Consider the following 17,106-nt stretch of genomic DNA (forward strand, 5'->3'; position numbering starts at 1 on the left):
AAAGGCAGTGACTGATAGTCACGGCTCTTTGCTCAGAGCAGAGGGGGAGAACTGAGCTTTTGATCGCTCAGTTCTCACTGCAGAAACGGTGTGGGACAGATGTCGCATCGGATCGGTGCTGCATCCACCTAGATGAGTATAAATTTTATTTTTATTTTATTTACAGTCCCAAGCTTCTCTTTTAATTTACTGCAGATCTTTTGTGTGGCAGATATCTGACGGGGGGGGGGGGGGGGGGGGGGGATTATGAATGGATTGCAAAATTATCAGTAGGAAGCTTTAATATTTTTTGCAGGCTACTGTCAATCCATCATATCTTAGCCATTGGGAGCTCATGGGGAGGTTGTTTAGGCAGCTTATAGAAGGTGAGCAAAAAAGGACCTCAACCGTGTGATGACACTGTTTCATAGCCCAAGAAGGGGAAGCTGAGTGATAGAAATAAATTACAGAGCTCCTTTTAGTAGCTAATCTATGTATTTATTACAGCTATAAATTAATAGAAGAGCAGGTGTAAAAATATGTACCGTATAGGCCGACCCGAATATAAGCCGAGGCCCCCAATTTACCCCCAAAAAAACTGGCAAACTTATTGACTCGTGTATAAGCCGAGGGTGAGACATGCCTGTCCATCCCTGTGTGTGTGTCCGTCCATCCCTGTGTGTCCGTCCATCCCTGTGTGTCCGTCCATCCCTGTGTGTCCGTCCATCCCTGTGTGTCCGTCCATCCATCCCTGTGTGTGTGTGTGTCCATCCATCCATCCATCCCTGTGTGTGTGTGTCTCCATCCATCCATCCATCCCTGTGTGTGTGTGTCTCCATCCATCCATCCCTGTGTGTGTGTGTCTCCATCCATCCGTGTGTGTGTGTGTGTGTGTGTGTGTGTGTGTGTGTGTGTGTGTGTCCAGCCTACCTGTGTCCCGAGCCTTTGTCCCGAGCCTCCGTCCCGTGCCTTGCCTCCTTGCCTCCGTCCCGTGCCGTGCCTTGCCGCCGTGCCTTGCCTCCGTCCCGTGTCGTGCCTTGCCTTGCCTCCGTCCCGTCCCGTGCCGTGCCTTGCCTTGCCTCCGTCCCGTGCCCTCTTCGTCGGCGCCTCGGCGGCCATTGTAAAATTCAAAAGCCTCCGCCTTCGCCTGTGATAGGCGGAACACTGAATTTCCCAGCAGCCTGTGTTCCGCCTATCACGGACATCGTATCATCCTCGTACTACGTACGAGGATGATACGATGTCCGTGATAGGCGGAACACAGGCTGCTGGGAAATTCAGTGTTCCGCCTATCACAGGCGAAGGCGGAGCCGGAGGCGCGGCTTTTGAATGATAGAATGGCCGCTGTCTGTCTGCTCGACACGCTGATCGAGCGGGCAGACAGCGATGACTCGAGTATAAGCCGAGGGGGGCACTTTCAGCCTCAAAAAAGAGGCTGAAAATCTCGGCTTATACTCGAGTATATACGGTACATCACTTAAAAAATATGATTTCTTTGCCTTAAACAATTTTTCTTGAGCGTGCACTTAGCGTTCTAGGATTAGAGGTGTTTTTTCTTTTCTTTTTTGTAAACCTTTTTTTTTTTTATTTCTTTTCAGAAGTTCAGTGTTTTCCCTCACACCCCTTTCACACTGGGGTGGTGCCGGCGTTGGCGGTAAAGCACCGCCAATTTTAGCGGCGCTTTACCTCTGTTATAGCGGAGCTTTTTGGCCGCTAGTGGTGCACTTTTTTAACCTCCGCTAGCAGCCGAGGAAAGGGTTAATGGCGCACGATTTGGGGCGCTGCCCATTCATTTCAATGGGCAGGGGTGGTGGAGCAGCAGTGTATACACCGCTCCTGCACCGCCCCAACGATGCTGCTTGCAGGACTTTTTTTTCCCCATCCTGCAAGCGCACTGCTTCAGTGTGAAAGCACTCGGGCTTTCACACTGGGGTGGCTTGAGGGGGGCACTTTACAGGCGCTATTTTTAGCGCTAACATGGCTAAAAAGCACCCCAGTGTGAAAGGGGTCTCAATAGTGGTGGAGACCTAAACTCTGATAAGGCTAAATGATTTCAGAGCTAAAAAAAATATCTACTTGAACCGCTACATTCCAGTGTTTTTTTTGTTTTGTTTTTATGAAGCGACTATTTGTATGTAAATTGGCAATTAATGCAACTCTTGAATATGCTTGGAAAGTGCTTATTTTTAAACTGTATTGACTTTACAAACTTTGGTTTATTGGATATTTTCCCTTAGATGCAGGTCTCAGTGCACCAAGTGACACCTCCCTCTCACCAGCAAGTCAGAACTCCCCCTACTGTATGACCCCTGTATCGCAGGGCTCTCCAGCAAGTTCTGGGATTGGCAGCCCCATGGCTTCCTCAGCCATTACCAAAATCCACAGCAAGAGGTTTAGAGAGTAAGTGTACAATGTGCAGGTTCATGTAATGGATTTCTCATTGCTGTATGAACAGGTCTGTTTTCCTTAGTGCAATATAGAATAACTAAGGCTCTACAAAATCTTTTTTTGCAGGACTCTGGTAATCTTGCTACTGTAAGGCTTCGTTTAAGGGTTGGGCAATTAGTGCTAATTATGGCATTTTTAGAGTTTTAGGAGGTTACGTGGTACATTGAGCCTTAATGTTAAAGGGTTTTAAGTTTTTAAAGTAAACACACACTTTGTTTTAAACTTGAATAAGTAAATGATGTGCCTTTAAAGCAGACCCTAACAAAGAACTTTTATTACATTTAGTAGCCCAAAAAATATTCTGTGCTCCTTTTTGATTTAGTTTGTGATTATCGGGGCCTGACTTTTGACTTCATGTCTAAACCCGCCAACTGTCTAATAACCATGTCTTAGTGGCCAATATAGATACTTTTCTATTTAAAGTTTAAATTTCTCTGCACTGCTTTTTTTTTTTTTTTTGGAGTGAGACCCGGTTCACACTGAGGCAGCACGACTTGCAGCGCAACTGCCTCAGGCGACCGGGATCTGACTTTTATTGGCGGCTTGCAAAATTACTTCTGTATAGAAGTCAATGCAAGTCGCTGCAAAAATCGTACAGGAACCTTTTTCTAATTCGGAGTGACTTGAGTCGCTCCGATTAGACCGGTTCCATTGCACAGAACGGGACGCGACTTGTCAGGCAGCTAAGTCGCCTGACGAGTCGCCCCTGCGTGAACCGGCTCTGAGGCATTACCCCTTCGCTGTACAAAATAAACCAAAGGCATAAGAAAACATTTTCATACCCTAGGCCCTAGCTGAATAATTACTATCCTAGGATAAATACAAATAAACAGGATTCTACCAATAGGACCTGAGAAGTGGAAGCAGATAAGTTGGCAACTGGATAATTGAAGCAGCAAACGGATAATAGACATTACAAACCTTAGTATTATGTTTAAGGGGGGGTAGAAGTCGGGGCTGGGGGGGGGGGATACCAGTCAGTGTAGCGGAAAGGCTTCATATGAGTGGAAATCTCAGTAGAAAAGGAGCGTTCCATGTAGTGGTGCCACCTGGTGATGAAGCGACTCATGGGTTTGTAGTTTTGGGTGATGGTGTTCAGCTTCTACATAAAAACAAAGTCCAAAGCGCTTGCTTTACTGCCAACAATTGTGGTGGGGAAGGGTTGATCCATGTTTGCAGTGTGGTCCTACGCACTACCAGGAGACATAAATGGGCCCATTGAGAGAGATTTTTAAGAGTGGAGGTTGTTGAAGTCATATAGGTGTCACATCTGAAGACACCGAGCATGGGATCTTTGGGTACAGTGATTTCATAGGTTTTGCTGATTTATATTTTAAAACCTGGTTCCAGAAGGAGGAGGTTGCTGGGCAGTCCCAAAGCTGATGGAGTAGAGTTAATCTGGAGATGGCACACCATGGGCAGGAGTAATAAGAAGAGTCTGTTGGATTGTGGTGAAAAGGATAGTAGGCTTGGTGAGCGATCTCGAATTGAGTCTCTCTCCATGACTCGCAAATTACTAGTGAGCGGACTTCCTAGTATCCTGCTAAAATCATTTCGGGGGCATCTTCCTTAGCTAGGACTGGTATCCAGGGGTTTAAATGGGGCAAGGCGGTATTTAGAGGTTTGATGCATGAGAAGGTGTGCGTAAATCTGATATTGAGTAGTGATCTTGACTTATCATAGCATCTATGAAAGAACCTTGAAGGGGGTTCTGGTATGGGCCGATGCAGGTTTTGAGATAGCTGGTAAGTTGGTAGTAGTGGAGTGCCTGGGGTAGTGGAAGAGTACTGCGTAGCTAAGTCCATGAAGGACCTGAAGGAACCTTGAGCAACGTCCATGATCTCCGAGGTTGTAGAAGGGCTGTAGCCTACTGGACAAATGCTCTATATTCTAAGGAGGGGGGGGGGGGGGGGCGGGGGCATTGGATTGCCATATATGGGCAGTTATCAAGAAATCGAGTCCGAGGAGTCTTCGTACTTCACTCCAAGTTACGCTCCCTACCTGCTCCTATCTCCTATCTTTTTTAAGATCCAATCTGCTAATTAGAGATACCATCATTGCTTGGAGAGAAGAACAGCTTGGAGATTGAACGGAGACACGAGGGCGCACTCCAGCATGTAATTTGTGTAACGAGATTTCTTTGATAACCAGTTGATACCCTGCCAAACAAGGGATAAAATCTAAGGTTGGGAAAACCTGCCCCACCTTCGCTCTTCAGGACACATCGTTTTTGAAATGCAATTCTGAGTTTTTTACCACACCACAGGAAAGTAAGCAAGGACAAATGAATTTTTTGGACATCTGAGCATTTAAAAAAAAGAGGAAGAGTCTGCAGGGGGTAGAGTAATCTGGCGAATTAAACTATTTTGAAGAGGTGACATCTTCCAAAGAGCGAAAGGGGAAGGGATGCCCATGCTTCCAACTACCATACAATCTTTGCTATCATTGGGGGGGGGGGGGGTAATTAAGGTTATATATCGAATGTCCGTTTTGTAGAATTCGGCAGAGAACCTATCAGGTCCCGGAGCTTTGCTCATCGATAAGGATTTGACTGTAAGATGACCTTAGTCATCTATAGTTATAGGGGCATTTAGGGAGTCTACCTGGATAAAGGTTAGAGGTTAGGTAGTGTGGTCTCTGCAAGTAGTTTGTCCGCCACAGCCGAGTCGAAAGGGTCTTCCGAGTAAAGAGTTGTGTAGTAAAGAGGGTACTGATCTCGGAGGGCGCAGTGATAATGGCACCAGAGGGGGAGCGTAGATCCCTTATGTAGGTCAGGCGATGACGGGCTGAGCACAATTAAAGCGCCTTGTTGCCGTATCTGTAAAATTGAAGAGCCTGCTTTGTAACTTCTTGTTGTGCAGCCCAGTGGTCAGTGACGCTTGGCTGATTACCAAGTTTGAATGTTGTCTGGTGAGCGATTTTGGGTCAAAGCAAGATGGGTCAAACGGAGGGTTTTACTAGCTTTTAAATATTGTAGGCCAATTAGTATAAGAAATAATGTGAAGGATGGCCACAGTTTACAAAGGCGTGGGACATCGTCTGCTGCCAGATGTCTCTTGGAGAAGAGCAACATCTGCCCGCAGATGTTTAAGATGTCTCAGAACTTGCATATGTTTATTAGGGGAATGTAACCCCTTGACATTTCATGAGATTACCTTTAAGGGATACTCTGAGGGAGCCATGGCTGCTGTAAGGAGGAAGAATAGCACATCCCAAAAAGGGGGAAAACCACATCAGGCATCGCTTCGTTGGATCTGGCATCACAACGGTATTAGTAGAATCGTATTAAAGTAGGATAAGACAAAGCATGCAAGTAAAACATAAGAAACAAGGAGGCTAGGCCTCCCACAAAACATCTGGTACGACTCTTGTTTCCCCATGGAGCACCCTCCCACAGTGCTCCCACCAATAGGTGCTACCTCTGAGAGAGGGGCAAGTGAAAACCCCAGGGAGTATAAGGAGTAAGAGCAGATGAGGCGGAGGGAGGAGAAGGGGAAGGGAAAGAGAAATAAGGTGGGGAGGGGAGAAGGGGATGGTGGAACAGGGACAGAAAGGGTGAGACGGATGGGGGAGGACAGGATGGAAATCCAGACGAAAATAATTATCCATGCGGCCCTATGTTGAACTAGGGGAAGATGAAACTAGATGAGCTGATGTTGGGGAGGATCATGTGCTAGAGCCCTATTGCCCACACTATGAGGGGCCTAGGTGCGTGAGGTGGGTGGGCTACCCTCAGCACCCAGGGAGAACCAAACTACAGGGTCAGGTAGAGAACCAAAAACATTAATAAAGGATAGCAAACAAAACATCTGTATGGAGGTGGCATTTCAGCGGTTCACGGAGTGTTCCTCCGAAAGCCGAAGCATACGCGATTGTAGGGGGGCTTCTGAGGGCTTTGTGAGTTCTGAGAGGACAGCGTAGACCTCCTAGGAGAATATCCTGTGAAGGAGAGTAGGTCTCTTGATTCATAGGTGAGAGTTGAGTCGAGTTGAAATGGCTTCCACCTCCTGAAAGAAGTCTCCAGTTGCTAGTTGAAAGTGAAGAACAGCAGTGTAGGCCAGAGTAAATCTAACATGGTTGTTGACAAGGGAGCAGCAGACAGATGAGAATGCCTTGCGTTGGTGCATCACCTCAATGGTGTAGTCCGCAAAGGGCAGTAGCTGATGATCATCAAGGGATAGGTTGCAAAGTCCTCTGAATTTTTGAAGGATGGCGTGTTTGTCTGAGGTAGCGGATGACTAGTCTGGGCTTTGACCGAGATTGCAAGGTCTGACCAATGCAGTGAACGCGTTCTACTAAGCATGGTGTGTGTAGCCCCAGCAGCTCCGGGATGGTAGTGGAGCAGATCTTTGTGAGCGTGGCTGGGGAGTATGATTCTGGGAGCCCAATAATGCACAGGTTATTGCGTCTCGATTTGATTTTAAAGGTCTTCGACCTTGTTCTGCAGCTCCTTGCATGTTTTAGAGAGTCTGGCCACTGTGCAGCTGTGTCACCCTCAATGGTGCAGATGCGCTCTTCTGCAAGTGTGATTCTTAGGTTCTGGGTTTGCAGATCCGTGTGCAGCTGCTCCAGCCCTCTAAGCCCTTGTACACACGGTCGGACATTCCAACAACAAAATCAGTCGATTTTGTCCAAAACTGGTGTTGCATACACACGGTCGGACAAAGTTGTCGGAAAATCCGATTGTTCGGAACGTGATGACGTTCAGGCTAGTAGCCAATAGCTTTGGTCTAGGAATTTGATCTGAGCATGCGTGGCACTTTGTCCAATCGGAATTCTCTACAAACAATCAGACAAAGTCCGATCGGATCATGTCAGAAAATATTCAGTCGGAAAACATTCCGATGGAGCCCACACACGGTCGGATTATCCCACAACACGGTCTTATCGGACATTTTCCGTCGGAATGTGTGACATAATATACAAGTATATGGTGTACTTTATCCTGAGAACCTTCCTCACCTGGTGCAATTTTTAGTTTTGCTTTAAAGGATAAATGTACTATAAAACAATGCACACTTTTCTTTTTTGACACCTTTTCCTGACCCAACCTTACCCACCCTTCCCTTCTACAGATGCATACTCCCCTCGATCTGACTGCTGCAGTTCCACTCTTTGTGTACATATAGCTCCACAAGTCTTCACAGTCCTGGCCTGTGCATTACAGTTTTATAGGACTGTCTACATGTCCCCATAAAATTTCTATAGGGCACTAATGTGCAGGTACAGCCAGGACAGTGAGGACTCTCTGGATGTAAACAGCGGAACCATATCTGTCAGATTGAGGTAAGTATGCATCTGTGAAGGGTGGAATAGGTTGGGTCAGGGGAAGAGGGCAAAAAGAATAAGTGCACTTTGAGAAGTGAAAATTGCATGCCTGATAAGCAGTAGTGTAGTAGCTCTTTCAAGCCAGTGAGATTTCATTTTATTGTATGTAGATCAATAAAGGTGTAATTTATGCTTAGTTGCATTTTGATAACTGCACATTGCCTTAAACCTGGTACACACTACTAGGTTGTTTCTTTTTCGTTCAACCCAGCGGGCTGAATTGCAGATGGACAGATACAGCTTATGTAATTTTTAATGGAGGCAATTGGCGACTTATAGCGGGATTGCAACAATGTGGCAAACAAATCTGACACAAAGTGAAGGGTGATCATAGGGTTAAATGTGTGGCTAAAATATGCTTATATTATGGGAAGGCAGAGATGCGTGTTCCTGATTTGCAGTAACGCAGGATCACTACCTTCCTTACTGACAGAACGTTGCTCTGCCTTGTTTACATAGGCAGTCCACCATTCTGCTTCTTTCCCAAATGATCTGCGGGTCCCGCCAGACATTGAGTCGGTGGCGTATGCCCCAGACCCGGAAGTGTCGGATCACGTACTAGGTACGTGATCTCACACAGAGCGGCTGCCCTGACTTACATATACCCAGTGGAGACACTATCCTCAGGAGATGCACAGAGCTGAAACAAATCCTCCTACATAAGTTGTATCTGTCTATCAGCAGTCTTCTCTACATCATTTCAAAGGGCTGAATATTTAAAGCTTGTCTGAGCAGTCAGAAAACGAGGGGCAGTGAGATAAAGTTACACTGCAAAGCTCAGAGCTGAGGCTCTCAATCTGCTGTACATTTCTCCCCTGTCCCCATTTTTCTCTTGGTGTCAGGAAAATTTGTCAGAAGTGATTTATGCCGATAGCAAGGAAGCAGCAGCCCTATTCACACCTGAGCGTAGCTGTTTCAGGCAGGAAGTCGCATGATTTTGCCGCGATTTTGCACAGGTCAAAAGGTCATCAATGTAAAAAGCAGAAAACCGCCTGTAATCTGCCTTAAAAAAATAAAAAATCCGGAACTTGTTTGAGCTTCCGGCTTCAAGCATTTTGAAGTGGAGATGTGAAGCATCTCCACGGAGAATAAGTGATATTTTTTTTTTTCTTCAGGCTTTAAGCTACAAAATACTCAGGTGTGAATGGGGCTTTAGTGCTCTGGATTGACAGTACACACTATGGAGGGATATGTTTTGCTCATATTTCATGTCTGAGATTTACAATCACTTTATTGTGATGCCTTTTTGATGTACATATTTTTGTATGACCGTCCTAACTTTTTTTCATTTCACATTTGCCTAGGTATTGCAATCAGGTACTAAGTAAGGAGATTGATGAATGTGTAACTGTGTTACTACAAGAACTGGTCAGCTTTCAAGAGAGAGTGTACCAAAAAGACCCAGTGAAAGCCAAGTCGAAGAGAAGATTAGTTATGGGTTTACGAGAAGTAACCAAGCACATGAAATTAAACAAGATCAAGTGTGTTATTATTTCCCCAAACTGTGAGAAAATTCAGTCAAAAGGTTTGTTGACTTGGTCAGCATTTATTTTATTTTTTTAAATATAATCGTTTTTATTCAACTTATATCAATACAAAAAATGAAACCACATGCATAGTGTACTAGCGACAAGGCTCGAGAGAAATTAACTCAGGTCACAATAGCGCAAGCTCAAAATCTTCCACAGAGTGACAAACATTCAGAGTTGGGTAGAGTATACAAAAAGCTTACACAAAAAGCCGAGTAGTGGTAGAGGCTGATGATAGTAGTGTTACCGTCTCAAATAAAGCAGGATAATAACTGAACAGAAAAAGCCTTCCAAGTAGGCCTCATAAAACATAAAATTAAAAATGACTACCGTATTTATTGGCGCATAACATGCACCCCAAGTTTAGGAGGGAATTTTAAGGAAAAAAAACTTACATTTAAATGCCCATCAATGCAGCCTTATCAGTGTCCATCTGAAGCCTTGTCAGTGTCATTTGCAGCCTGTCCGTCATTGCAGCCTTGTCATTTGCAGCCTGTCCGTCATTGCAGCCTTGTCATTTGCAGCCTGTCCGTCATTGCAGCCTTGTCATTTGCAGCCTGTCCGTCATTGCAGCCTTGTCATTTGCAGCCTGTCCGTCATTGCAGCCTGTCCGTCATTGCAGCCTGTCCGTCATTGCAGCCTGTCCGTCATTGCAGCCTGTCCGTCATTGCAGCCTGTCCGTCATTGCAGCCTTGTGCATCGTTGTCCCCTTGTCAGTGATAATGTCAGCTTTTATTTTTAAAAATGGTGCCGCCGAGATGTCCTGTGTATCTCGGCGGCTTTCGGCCATACTCTGCGTCTTTCAGCCGCTCTCGGCCCTTCTCGGCGGCCGAAAACTGGCGAGAAGGGCCGAGAGCGGCTGAAAGACGCCGAGTACGGCCGAAAGCCGCCGAGATACACAGGACATCTCGGCGGCACCATTTTTAAAAATAAAAGCTGTATGTATATATCCCCCCCCCCCTCCAGGGTTGTCACTATAGGGGGGTACACCTTGACACCTGCTGGATGGTTGGGTGGGTGACCAGGCATCCGCAGATCCGCACCCCCTGCGGCGGCCTTCCACTAATTTAGTCCGCGGCTTTGCGGCCTACCGAGCACTCATGGCGGGCGGCCCAAAATTTAGGCTACAGCTTTTGCAGCCTACCGACCGGGAGACGTGGGGCAGCCCTAGAGCGGACGGCAAAACCGGCACTTTCCGTTGCAGGCGTCCACCCTCCTTCCTCAGCGCTGGCCTGGTCCGATTTCCCCCCCCCCCCCTACTAGGCTGCGGCCTGCTAGTCTGCATGGCAGCACCCGATGCCTTCTTGCAGGGGGGGCGGTGCTATGGGGGCTCTGGGGGCGACCCCCTTTTGGTGGGGTTGTTTGAGTGGGCCCTCCGTAGGCACCCCCCTGAGGGGCCTTGGTGGTTGCCCTCTGTGAGAGTCTTGGTGGATGTGCCCCCTGTGAAAGGCCCAGTGGCGTCCCCTGTGTGGGGCATCCATAGACACCCCCTGTGTGGGCTATCAGCCAGTGCCCCGTGTGGGGTTTCCGTAGGTGCCCCTTGTGCTGGGTCTCAACCAGTGCCCTCTGTGAGGGGTCCAGTGATGCCCAAATGTGCAGGGTATCTGTGGGTGGGGTCTCAGCAAGTGCCCTTTGGAAATAAGCTATGGTCAGAGCCCCCTGTGCGGGGCCGCGGTTGATGTCCCCCTTGTGGGCCCTCGGTGACTCCCCTGTGCGGGGCCTAAGGCAGCATAGGTTTCAGTCGGCGGCCCCCTATGTTCTTTGTTTTTCACAGGTGCACTTAGGCATATAGGCTAGTAAATGGCGCACTCGGTCTCAACTGGTCCTATGTCTGGCTCTACTGTCATGGATGTGGCCCACCTTGCTGGGTTGGTGGCCACACTCTGTCCTGTCAGTTAGTGAGGTTGTTTGTCCACAACTGCAGTGGAGCGGAAGGTGCAGGTTGTCTCCTTATTACATCTGTGCAGGAAACTTTAAAGATGGAGGATGCAGCTGTTGATGCGGCGGAGGTGCTGGTCCCCTTGGCACCCATAAACTGTCTAGCACTGCAAAAGCGTTCCCTTCTCCCTCGTATTTTGGAATATTTGTTCGTATAGATGTGGGGTCCCTCCTTAAAGAGTGGACTGTTCCACCAGTAGTGGATCTCCCTGTCTCTAGGTTGCGCAAGGTGACTATGATTCTGGTAGAGAAGTCTCCGGCTTTTAAGGATCCGGCTGACATACCTGGAGGGGTAGCAGATTCCCTTTGCTTTCGCTGAGTTGGTAGACCAGATAGTTGGTCTGGGGGGCTGCAGTTTGTATGCGATGCCTCTTGGACACAGTTCCCTTGGTTGCTAAGCTCTCTGTTTTGGCAGTGGTGCTTTGACATGTATTGGGGCTTAAGTGTTGGTCTGTGGACTGGACTTCTAAAAAATCTCTGACTGGGTTACCATTTCAAGGCAATGTCTGTTTGGTGCTACCATGGGGCTGTACATCTGCACGGTGGTGGTGTCCCTTCATCATGGGGACTTTCGGGCTTCTATCAACATAACGGATGCTGATTACACACTCCAATATGTGCCCAACACAAACATTTCCTTCATTTTACTGTGGGAAAAGAGAATTTTCAGCTCGTGGTGTTGACTTTTGGTCTCCCCTCCACCCCTCACATAGCTCGCTATACAGACCACCATTTTCAGTTGGCTTCTTTACTACCTGAAGTCTGCTCCGGCTCCTTCCAGAAAATTGGATTATCTGGGCCCGACTCTGGTTTCATCTCTGGCCAGAGTGTTTCTTCCTCTGGACAAACTCCAGAAGTTGCATTTTGCGTTTCAACTACTGTTGTCTCGCAGGTGGGCCTCCCTGCGGTCCTGCATGTGGGTGTTGGGTCTGATGCTATCTACCTTTTTGAGGTGGTTCCAGTTGTGCAGTTCCATACTGGCTCCTTTCAAGTGAGATCCTGGTGTAAAGTACCTGAGATCTCTGGGCTATCGGATTCGGCTGAGCCAGAAAACCAGGGGTCCCTGGTCTGGTGGCTTTGATCTCTGGGATTTTGGCAGGGCACATCCTTTCTCCCCTTGTATTGGTCACCACCAATGCCAGTCTGTCCAGATGGGTGTCCTGGGACTGGGTTCTGTTCAGGGTCATTGGACCCTGGAGGAATCTGGACTACCGATCGATATCCTGGTACTTCAAGCGATCAGACTATGTATGGATCATGGATGTTGACTTCAGGGGCTCCTGGAACGGATCAAGTCGGATGATGCCACAGCGGTGGTCTATGTTAATCACTAGGGCGGAGCGAAGAGTGATGGCTGCCCTGACAGTAGCCAGCATCCTCCAGTGAGCAGAACGCCTTGTTCTGACCCTCTCCGCCGTATGCATTCTAGGAGTGGAAAAATGGCAAGCGGTTGCCTCAGTTGGCTAGTGTTGGTCCACGGAGTGGTCCCTTCACCAGGTCATGTTTCATCGGATATGTCTCTGATGGGGCACCCCCTATGTAGAGCTGTTGGTGTCCCAGCTTAACGGAATGGTACTGAGGTTTCTGGAAGGGTCACAGGCTCCTCTGGAGGACACTGTAGATGCTCTGGTGGCCCGTAGGGCCGGTATAGTTGGCTCTACGCCTCTCCTCTTCTAAAGATTTTGCTGCGGCTTTTGCGCAGGATCGAGGCAAAAGGCATTCCGGTCATTCTAGTGGGCCCGGATGGTCTTGGTACGCTGACCTGGTGCATGCGGTTGCTGACTTGCCTTGGCGACTGCCTCTCAGGGAGGTTCTACTGTCCCAAGAGCCGATCTTCCATCCTCCTTCAGTCGCTGGTGTTGATGGTCTGGCTTTTATGAGCCAGGTGCGGAAGTTAACCACGCTGCTGAAGGCTAGGAAGCCTTCTTCTGGGAAGATTTATCACTGGACATGGCTAGCAAACATATCCTGGCATGAGGCACTTGCCATTTACCCTTGTTCTTTCTCGCTGGCTCAGGTTTTAAACTTCCTTCGGGGTGGGGGGGGGGGGGGGGCTTTTGAGCAGAAATTGGCCTTGAGTACCATCAAGGGCCAGGTGTCGGCTTTGGCGGTTTTCTTTAGTGTCCCCTGGACTCGCACTCCCTGGTGCGTATTCCTAATCAAGGGGTTCGACATCTGCCTCCACTGGTGTGGTCACTCTTCTACCGCCGTGGGATCTACTCTGGGTACGTTTGGTTCTACAGGAGCCTCCTTTTGGAAATTATTCAGAAGGTTCCTCTGCTTGCTCTGTCCCAGAAGGTGGCTTTTTTGGTTTGCTATCACTTCTGCTTTCGGTGTCGGAACTGTAGGCGTTATCATGTCATACTTGTACTTACCTGCTGATCCATAAAGTTGAGGTGGCTCTTTGCCCTTGACTGTGGTTCCCTCCTCCTTGACTAAGGGCGTTCTATTGCCTTCCCTGTGTCCCAGGTCAAAATGTCCTAAGGGATTTACCTTGCGTTCCCTGGATGTATTCGGGCGATTCGGTGTATTTGGCAGTCACAGGGCCTTTTTCGGAGATCAGACTCGCTGTTTGTGATCACGGACGGGTCAAAAAAGGGGCTGTCTGCTTCTGCGACCTTTCTAGAGGGATCAGACAGATGATCACTCTGGTCTATTCTATCAGGGGTCGGGTTCCTCCTTTCCTCACGGCGCAATATACTTGGCTGCTTGTTGCTTCTTGGGCCTTCCATCATCAGACATCAGCTGCGCTGGTTTGCAAGGTGGCCACTTGGTGGTTGATGTACACTTTCACAAAATTCTACAACGTGGATGTGCTGGCATCTGAGGATGCTTCTTTTGGCTGCAATGTGTTGAAGGCTGCTTTTTAGAGGGTCTATTCCCTCTTGAAAGGTTATGGTTCATGTTGGGCTCCAGTTTGTGTTGAGCTCCTGTTACCTGGTTGGCTCTTGTTTTAGCCTTGGGATTTTTTGTTGTCCCACCCCTCATGTTTGGCACTGCTTTGGGACATCCCTATGGTTCTGAAAAATGGAGCGCTGTGTCTGACAATAAGTGAAAGAGAAAACGGTATTTTTTTTGACTTGCCGTAAAATCAATTTCTCTGAGTTCATTGACAGACGACACAGCACCCACCCCTCTAAGGAGCTTTGATGCTTCTGACACTGCTTGTTACTAAACTGAAGGCCTGTAGCAGAGAGGGGGGAGTAATTCACCTAGGACTGCCCATAGGCATAGCCAAGTATTTTTTTTGCCTAGTGTCGCCCTCCTGTAGGGGGCAATATAACCCTATGGTTCTGAATAATGGAGCGCTGTGTCTGTCAATGAACGAAAGAGAAATACATTTTACGGTAAGTCAAAAAATCTAATTTTTAGTCCATGCACAGAAAGGAGGCAAGGCTAAGGCCCCATTCACACTTCAGGCAGTCGATGCAAATGCGCATTTGGGTGCCACTATACTTCAGTGGCACCCCAAATTCTGCAATTGGTGCGCAGGAATTACAGTAAATTGCACAAAGAGCATCGCCCGAAAAGGAGCAGTAGCTTCTTTTTGGGTGACAAACGCACACATAGGGCAGCCCGTTCAAGTGAATGGGTTGTGCTTATGCAACATGTAGAATTGTGTGACAGTCACGCTTTGAAAATCACATAGCGGCATGCCCATTCCCCTTAAGCAATATGTGAATGGGGCCTTAGTCAGAAGTGATTGGAGCTTTACATCACTGAGACTCCATCATTATTGAATTGTCACCGGACCTTTCATTTCAGGAATCGAACTACTCAACAGCTACCAGGTGTTGGACATAAGCTGTGCAGTGGTTCTGACATGAATGAAGTACAGTAAGCCACTTATTTCTTCTCGCTGTGTCTGCAGAACTATAGAGGTCACTTCAGTCCACAAGGCTGTCTGTGTCACTACCTTTCAACCATTTGGACTCAAATGTTATCTATCTTTTATTTTATTGCATAGACAGAGGTAATAAATTGTTTCTATGAATGACTAGTGGTAGTCTGGACAGATTTAATAGACAAGTATCCTTTTTTTTTTTTTTTTTATCAGGTGGATTGGATGAGGCCCTCTACAATGTCATAGCTATGGCCAGAGAGCAAGAAATCCCCTTTGTTTTTGCTCTAGGAAGGAAAGCACTCGGTCGCTGTGTGAACAAATTGGTACCTGTCAGTGTCGTTGGCATTTTCAGCTACTGTGGGGCAGAGGTAAGATCGTTATTTTGTTTTATAATGAAATCTAAAGTGGCTGTTTCTAGTGGTTCTCAGTTCTCACAGGATATAAAGGAATTATTTTCATGGCTCCACTTATTTTCCTAAGGAAGAATAAATCCATTTGCTCTATCGTCCATTGATCAACTTCTGATGATGGGATGTTTTGAAGACTTTTTTTTTTTTTTTTTTCTCGACAGCTGTGGCTGCTGTAAGAATACAATGTCCCGGGGGAGAGGATTGTTCCAAAAAAAAAAACCCTAACCGTGTATAACTAGCTTCAGTTTCAGAGCGTATTTTTAGGTCCAGAGCTGTGTCAGTCCCAGTGTCCATTTCTTTTTAAGATTCACTTGCTGAGTAAGGACAGTCAGGAAAAAGTACCAGGAACTACGCCACTGTTTGCATTACTGAGTGCCTTTTCAAATACACCACCGGTTTTTACTGCAGTAAGGGTTAAGGCTCCTGAAGCACCACGTGGATCTCGGATCTCCAGTCGTGTTCCATTACCCGCATATAGTGACTTGGTCACCTCCAGCCACCTGAAACACTTATCAGCACCAGCTGCCAGGTTGGTAGGCACTCAAGGCCCTGCCTCACATTGGGCCTAGTTGCATACCGCTACATGGTGCACATTGTCTTCCCAAGGACACACATGAACCATACCACTTCTGCAGGTGACCTCAGCCCTTACTTCCCTTATAGTTCTGGGGGCGTTTACTCCGTATCCCCAGTTCGGAATCAATGCTTGCAATATGGAAACTGGAGCCCGTGTTATAAGGTCACATCTTCATAATCGCCTACAGCTTCATTGGGCAGGGTGGATGCCTTCCTCATGTCCACCTGGACCTTCATGTCCACTGTAAACTTTCTGTATCCAGTTACTGACTTATTTTGCTCACAGAGGCTCTAAGCACAATCCATGCCATATACAACACATTCTATTACTGATCCTCCTTAGCCTGTGAATCGAACCATTGCCCTTATTACCATGCCTGATTCAGTCTCCACAGTTTATTTAAGAAGAGCTTATTTTTGGCAACCATAGTCACCCATTGGTGCTTATGATATACATTAGGTTGTTTCATACCCTTTTTAATGCAGTGTGTATCACTTTGCAGGAGGATCAGCCAGTTGTTCCAGCTTAGGCCTGTTAGAGCTCTTACAGCTGCATAGAGTTTTATGCTTCACTTGCTATCTAAGTCCTTCCTCTGTGCAGAATGTAAATGCTCTGAAGTGTCCTCAGCCCCACCTGAAAGTGTGGCTGAGCATCTCCCCTTTGGGCAGGAATGTGTAAACTGGTGGTCTGTGCCCACTGTGGATGCACCAGTGCTCCAATTTAAATAAATCCAGGTGTGGCTTTTTTTGCAGGAGTGGACCAATGTAACTATGCATAATACCATACCTGTGAGATCCCGCTAGAAGCTGGAAATCGCTGTAGTCGACACTGTTACTGAAGTGATCTCCACTAGCTTCTATGCCAAGCAGTTACCCAGCTGTATTGTGTACACAAGTGTGGCTGCTCAACATGGGCACCATTCAGAGGATGCTTTGCATTTTCTTAGTGAGCGCAAAGTCTTCCCTGATTGGATGATGGGGAGTGGTAACATCACGCTCTCTACTTTGTCCAATCAGAATGCATCCTGGGTAGGGAAAGGCTTATTCTGGGATT

At 47.4% G+C, this 17,106-nt stretch overlaps 1 protein-coding gene across 1 annotated transcript in view; it reads left to right on the forward strand.

Annotated features, from left to right (window-relative positions):
- The window catches only part of SECISBP2L (SECIS binding protein 2 like), a 91,476-nt gene that overhangs the window by 64,020 nt on the left and 10,350 nt on the right, over window positions 1-17,106 (forward strand). The window contains exons 14-16 of the mRNA XM_077469092.1: window positions 2,217-2,379; window positions 9,060-9,280; window positions 15,280-15,434. Of these exons, the coding sequence (XP_077325218.1) occupies window positions 2,217-2,379; window positions 9,060-9,280; window positions 15,280-15,434 (539 nt within the window). The remainder of the gene's footprint in view (window positions 1-2,216; window positions 2,380-9,059; window positions 9,281-15,279; window positions 15,435-17,106) is intronic.

The sequence above is a fragment of the Lithobates pipiens genome, unplaced genomic scaffold (genome assembly GCF_037356315.1).
Source record: "Lithobates pipiens isolate NorthernLeopardFrog02 unplaced genomic scaffold, aLitPip1_a1.2 Scaffold_8, whole genome shotgun sequence".
In the NCBI taxonomy this organism is placed as follows: domain Eukaryota; kingdom Metazoa; phylum Chordata; class Amphibia; order Anura; family Ranidae; genus Lithobates; species Lithobates pipiens.